General features: G+C 42.7%; 1 protein-coding gene across 1 annotated transcript; it reads left to right on the forward strand.

Annotated features, from left to right (window-relative positions):
* Positions 1–419: 419 nt before the first annotated feature.
* LOC124271838 (perlucin-like protein) lies at positions 420–5,376 on the forward strand. Its single transcript, XM_046706988.1, has 5 exons — positions 420–509; positions 914–978; positions 2,313–2,535; positions 4,076–4,228; positions 5,237–5,376. Exons 1-5 carry the CDS (start codon positions 452–454, stop codon positions 5,281–5,283), a joined length of 546 nt encoding a protein of 181 aa, XP_046562944.1. The 5' UTR covers positions 420–451; the 3' UTR covers positions 5,284–5,376.
* The last annotated feature ends 1,383 nt before the right edge of the window (positions 5,377–6,759 follow it).

Here is a 6,759-nt window from a genome sequence, read left to right on the forward strand (position 1 = left end):
CTATCCTTAAAGAGGCAAGTCTAGATAAGTGGACCACTAGCCTTGCTCCAAGGCTGTACCAAATGCTGAGCCCATAGATGTATAGTAATTCTATCCTTAAAGAGGCAAGTCTAGATAAGCGGACAGTACAAGGACCGCAGTCTCATTCGTAACTACTCGCCTCTTTCCTTTACCTACAAGAACATTCGTCGCCACTCGCCTCTTTCCGTAACCTCGCTATTCGGCTTGTCTCGGAATAACACGAGTTGGTCACGAATGCTGCAAGAAGAAGCAGGCTTGCCGGAATGACACGAGTAGTTACGAATGCCCACCCAGTCTGTTACTCATTTTATGTTTTTTAGAAATTATCATTTTAAACTATTATTTTTTACCTAAGAGACTTGTGCAAGGCTAAACCAGTGACTTCACCTTTAACTACCCACGGTGCCCTGTTGCTTGAGCGCCTCTGATCATGACCCGCGCCTTCTCACTTGGAAATGTTCTTGTAATAACTACCTACATATTCACAGGTAAGTGTAATCAAGACTTGATTATTTACAGACCGCCGTCATACAGGTGGAATAAAGCTGAGTGCGGCGTTAAACAACAAACAAACAAACAAACACAGGTTAGTAAGTGTGTTGGAAATTGCATTATCTGTTGTATGATTAGATATTTTACAACGAAGTTGTTACCAAACCGATAAGATATGAGTCATATTACAAGTACTGCACATATACAGTATTGATACACCCCACTGCCTTTTGTCTTTAACACTATTCTTGTAGAGGTTTCCAAGAATATAATGTAGAGGGAGATGTAAGTATGTCGAACACACACACATGAGTACTCTCGTACTGTGTTTTCTGTATTGACCCTGTGAGGAGTTCCTTATGATTCCCATCATCCCCATGTCTCGTGTCTGTGTTGCCAGGAGGATGCCAGAACGGGAGCCTGGACCGATGTCCGACACAACTCAACAGAGGAGCGTACTTAAAGGTACAGCTCCTTCTCCGAAGGTTTTCAAAGAGGGTTACATGGAGAAGATGTGTGAGCGTGCGTGCGTCAATACGTGCGTGCGTGCATGCGTCTCTCACTTTAAACAAACTATATGAACGTCGGAGCTAATGATGACGTCCATACAGTTTGGCCCTTTCAGCATGAAGATGAAAGTCAATTTTTGTCATCTTAAATAGCACTATTTTATTATTTTTATACTTCGATGGATGTATTGCACAAGTTCCCCGGCCGCGCCATACCAAAAGACGTTAAAATATGGTACTTGTTGGTCCCTGCCTCAGGTGCCTGGCGCTCAGCATTAATGCGTACAAGGACTGGTCGGCTCGGAGTCAGTATAATGTGTCTGAGTGGGGTATTCATGCTTAACTGCGGCGGCATGGTATCTCAGTGAGCTAGCACTATAAAACCAGCTGAAATCTGGGCTAGTACAAGCAGCCACAGCCACACACGCATGCACGCATGCACGCACGCACGCACGCACGTATACACGTCATGTGAACGAAATATTCTTAAGTACGACGTGAAACCCTATTTCACATCACCGTATTGCACGATCTTTTGTTTACACCGACAGCCATGTGACAACCATGTGTGTCATGGAAAGGAATATTTCCTCAAACAAGATGTAAACATGAGTGTATGAATGCCCAACTTGCTCTACAGAAACTATTTTGTAGTTTGGTTACATCAAACAGATTCATATAATATCATCATCTGAAGGATAATTAAATTTCAGACCTAGCTCATTTACATGGAATATATGAGGTCAAAATGGCCGACACCATAAATGTGACGTGTGAGGTTGTACGTGTTACAATGATCAATTGGCCTCGCACTGAAAATTGACCATAAAGATCTGTCAAGTAGACACCATGTAAATTGTCAGTGTAATGTACACTGTCGGAGTTACTTGAATTTGTTTTTGTCTCTATGGAGGGCTGTATCGAATATATTTTTAAAGAGCATTCCACTACGACTTATACACTAAACACTGATTTTATCTCACTCGTGAGTTTAAATTCAACAAATAAAACTTTTGTGAGTTTATGATAGAAGTGTATTCAATATTGCAGTCTCGTAGAAGCTAGCTATCGGTATTTATAATCAAGTCTGACAACTGTCATAAATGAACGTTCTGCTGGAAAAGATGATGTACAGGATGTTGAGACGGTGCTAATGTGATGTAAACAGAATCCAAGACGACGCTGTAGTTGCGAATGGGTTCAAATGAAATATCATTTTGGAACATATAATAATAAAAAAGATGATTGAGGATGAGTACATATACAGATGTGCTTGTGTTTGTTTGATAGGCGTTCCGAGACCAGTGTTACGACTTCGTAACCTACGACGACAGAACGTGGAACACGGCGAAGACGTCGTGTGAAAGTCAAGGAGGAACCCTCGCGATCATCAAAGACCGACCAACGCAAGACTTCATTCTCGCCGCCATCCAAAGTTTGGGTTACTCGGAGAAAGGCGTGTGGATCGGCTTAACAGATTCCGAGAACGAGGGTATTTGGAAGTGGGTCAAAGGTCAGAGTTCATTTCGACGATAAGGCAAGGTGGGGGTCCGTTAGATGTGACAGCAACATATGATCGCGGGTTCGAATCCCAGATCAATCAGTTCATGTTTAACATGCTGGTGGGGTTTCTAATATACGCATCCCTTCACATGATGCCGACACGCGTGATATATCTATTGTTGGTACGGGTCTCTCTCAGTTCATCTCAAATCTAAAATAGACAAAATTGTTAACACTGCAAGTAAAATCGCTGGAGTCAGATTTGAATGTTTATCATCAATATATGAGCGGCAAATCGTGAATCAAGCTGTCAAAATCATATCTGACCCTACTCACTACTTAAATTCGGAATACAACATCCTCCCTTCAGGCCGCCGCTGCAAAGTTCCAATTGTGAAAACTAAGAGAGCCCGTACATCCTTTATTCCAAGTACCATATATCTCTTAAACAAATGTGAACATACCTAAATCAAAGAATTTATGTAAATATGGTTGGTATCTCTCCAATGTGTCAGTAGCTCTGCTGATGTAACACAAATTCCTGAAAAGGCATTAAAGTATTATTCTATTCTATTCTATTCTATTCTAGCTGAAGAGCTGATTATACTGTTGAAAGCGGCACGGAAATGCCAATAGCTGCATTCGAATTTTTGCTTCTCTGCGCCCTCCTACCGTGCTTGTAAATTGACTGCTCACTTTAATCTTTCCTTCCACAATAAGTTGATATTCTGTGACATTCCACAGATATTGTCTCTCACTGACTCAGTCATTCACACATTTCTGGAGTAGCCAGTTTAAGTAAACTTAGGCTCAGTATTATTCGTTACACTGCTATAATGTAAGGAATAATACTGAGCCTAAGTTTACTTGACTGCTGGGGTAGCCTAGTGGTTAAAGCGTTCGCTCTTAACGAAGACCCGCGTTCGATTCCCCACATGAGTACAATTTGTGAAGCCCATTTCTGGTTTCCTCCACCGTGATATTGCTGGAATATTGCCAAAAGCGGCGTAAAACAAAACTCACTCACTAACTCATTTCTGTTTTGCCAGTAAAGAATTTTAAGAATAGAAACTTGTTTTGAAACAAGAATCTAAGTGTCCCATCCTTAGCCATTCCCATCACCAGGATATCTAATAGTCGATCGCTTCCAAGCCGTATACTCCCGCGTGAGCGCTCATCTGATAGTGAACTACCTGAGGGAAGTTGATCAGTATCATAAATTGTAACTGTAAAATGTGACTATCATAAATTGTAACTGTGAAATGTGACCAACAAATTGCCTACCTTTAAATTTGGTGCTTTGACTTTTTCTGCTTTTAAATGACAATGTAATGAATATATGTTTTTGAAATAAAACTCATTCCGAGTATGTACTTAAAATGTTTATTAATGCAAACTTGTTCTCGTCACTATATGACTGGAATAATGCCGATGTGACGCAAAACCCAACTCAACTCAACTCCAAGCCATATAAAGCTGTTGAACACTGTGAATAACACATAAAGTCTCCGGGTATGATGGAAATCAGGATGTTGAGTTTGTCTCTCCAGCTGGTACAGTGTCCTACAGTAACTGGGAACCTGGCCATGGAGGAATACTGGGTTTCGCAGAAGACTGCGCTCTACTGCGATCTGTCGATGGAAAATGGATAGAACTTCCCTGCGGCGTTTTCTGGGATACGTACGGCTTCATTTGTCAATACGGTAGGGAGAGTTCATTGTGATCTGACAAGAACGACTTCCTATAATTTGTCAATACGGTAGGAACACTTCATTGTGATGTGACAAGGACGTCTTCTTGTCATTTGTCAGTACCGCAGGGAGACTTCATTGTCATGTGACAGAACGGCTTCTTATAATTTGTCAATACGGTAGGGAGACTTCATCATGAAGTGATAAGAGCGTCTTCTTGTCATTCAAAATGTGACAATACGGTAGTTGACTTCATTGTGATGTGACAAGAACAGCTTCTTGTCATTTGTTATCGCGATCAGAGGATTACCCCATATATCACATACATAATGCAGATGCTGTTTCAAACATCGCGGGGCGGTGGGGTAAATTAAAGCGTTCGCTCGTCACGCCGAAGACCCGGGTTCGATCACCCACATGGGTACAATGTGTGAAGCCCATTTCTGGTGACCCCCGCTGTGATGTTGCTGGAATATTGCTAAAGGCGGCGTGAAACTAAACTCACTCATTCAAATATATCGGCCGTACGTTGACATACAATATGATAAAACTTGATTAACTCAAGACCCATGAAGATCCGGGTTAGAATTGGTCTTCAGTAACCCATGCTTGTCGTGAGAGGATCGGATGGCCAGGCTCGCCGACTATAGGTTGACACAAGTTTCATCGTATCCCAACTGCGTAGATCGATGCTCATGCTGTTGACCACTGAATTGTCTGGTCCAGACTCGATAATTTACAGACCGCCGCCATATAGATGGAATATTGCTGAGTGCGGCGTAAAACTGAACTCACTCACTCACTATGTCGGGCATTCTTTTAAATACAAAACGAATGTAAAGGAGAAAATTGTTTGACCGAAGGACTTGAAGTATTAGCGCCTTCTGGTCGGGTTTTCGTATTTCATCGTTAGGGGGACGAGTCTTCTTTCAGGTTACGGAATGGGGCGAGTGGTGACGAATGACATGGAGATTACGGAAAGATGAGAATGGTTTTAAATGGTCCTGCTTTATGTTACAGATATGCTACCGACAACAACCAGCCTTCCGGGGATTCCGACAGTATGAAGCTCAATAGCTACTATTTGAGGCTAGAGATAAAGCGTTGCTGAGCCTCGGTGCTCACATGGTGATTAAACCTTGCAATAAGCATTCCCAAAACATGCAGTTTACGTGTCATTATTGATTACCGACTCCACACCGTTTATGACGTAATGATACAGCTGAGTTACAGACAAACCCAAAGATTCTGACCTGTGAAGTATCTGGGGCTCGAACCTATCAGTTCTGACTACAGTTCCTTTTGAGACCGATGAATTGCTCACTAACACAAAATCTGTGTAACAACTTTTTTATTCGGGTGTCCAAAATTATGAGACAAATCATCAGAGTTGGTCTGTCAATTTCATGTGAGGTGAGGTGAAATTGGATTTAACGTCGTGCTTGAGAATATTTCGCTCATATGACGACGTGCATGCGTGTGTGTGTGTGTGTGTATGTGCGGCTGCTTGTACTAGCCCAGACTTAAGCTGGTTTTATAGTGCTAGCCCACTGAGATACCATGCCGCAGTGAAGCATGGATACCCCACTCAGACACATTATACTGACTCCGAGCCGACCAGTCCTTGTTGTACCCATTAATGCCGAGCGCCAGCCAGGGACCAACAAGTACCATATTTTAACGTCTTTTGGTATGACGCGGTTGGGGATCGAACCCGCGACCTTCCGCTCTCCAAGCGAACGCTCTAACCACTACACCACGGAGGCGGTCGTCAGTTTCATGTGACTGTGCCAAATTTGGCTTTGGTGGAATTATTAGATTTTGAGTTAGTGAGCAATTCGTCTCAAATGAAATCAAACGGACTGTAGCAATAAAGGGCGCAACCCTACGTAACATTTAAATTGGGTTTTGAAGCATCTGTATCAATATTTCTGTTAAAGTGAGTGAGTGAGTTTAGTTTTACGCCGCACTCGGCAATATTCCATCTATATGAAGGCGGTCTGTAACTAATCGAATCTGGACCAGACAATCCAGTGATCATTAGCATGAGCATAGATCTGCGCAAATGGGAACCGATGACATGTGAACAACCAAGTCAGCGAGCCTGACCACCCGATCCCGTTAGTCGCCTCTTACGAAAAGCATGGGTTACTGAAGATCAATATTCTAATTTAACCCGGACCTTCACGGGTAATTTTTGTTAAATCAGGGTGTGTCAGGTTTGAGTTGGAGGGAAGCCTAACGTGATGCGGGTCAGGAGGAATGGTTGAGTTTAATCCATAAAAGTGAGTGAGTATATTTTTACGCCGCTTTAGCAATACTCCAACCAAATCACGGCAGGGGGACACCAGAAATTGGCTTCACACATTGTACTCATGTGGGGAATCGAACCCGGGTCTTCAGTATGACGAGCGAACGCTAAATAACAACTGGGCTACCCCACCACCCCTAATCCATAAAGGGGCCACTGGCATATTAGACAGGGTACATTGGTCAGTTCACCGACCATTACATGAGACTACTGAAGGAACCGAAACTGACGA

This window comes from Haliotis rubra, unplaced genomic scaffold, assembly GCF_003918875.1.
Source record: "Haliotis rubra isolate DU_JTF1 unplaced genomic scaffold, ASM391887v1 Scf164, whole genome shotgun sequence".
NCBI lineage: Eukaryota > Metazoa > Mollusca > Gastropoda > Lepetellida > Haliotidae > Haliotis > Haliotis rubra.

Excerpts from the sequence above, each read along its gene's own strand:
- LOC124271838 (XM_046706988.1), top strand. The coding sequence starts at position 452 with ATGACCCGCGCCTTCTCACTTGGAAATGTTCTTGTAATAACTACCTAC. Across the intron at positions 510-913 it reads AACTACCTACATATTCACAG|GAGGATGCCAGAACGGGAGC; the intron begins GTAAGTGTAATC and ends CTGTGTTGCCAG. Across the intron at positions 979-2,312 it reads ACAGAGGAGCGTACTTAAAG|GCGTTCCGAGACCAGTGTTA; the intron begins GTACAGCTCCTT and ends TTTGTTTGATAG.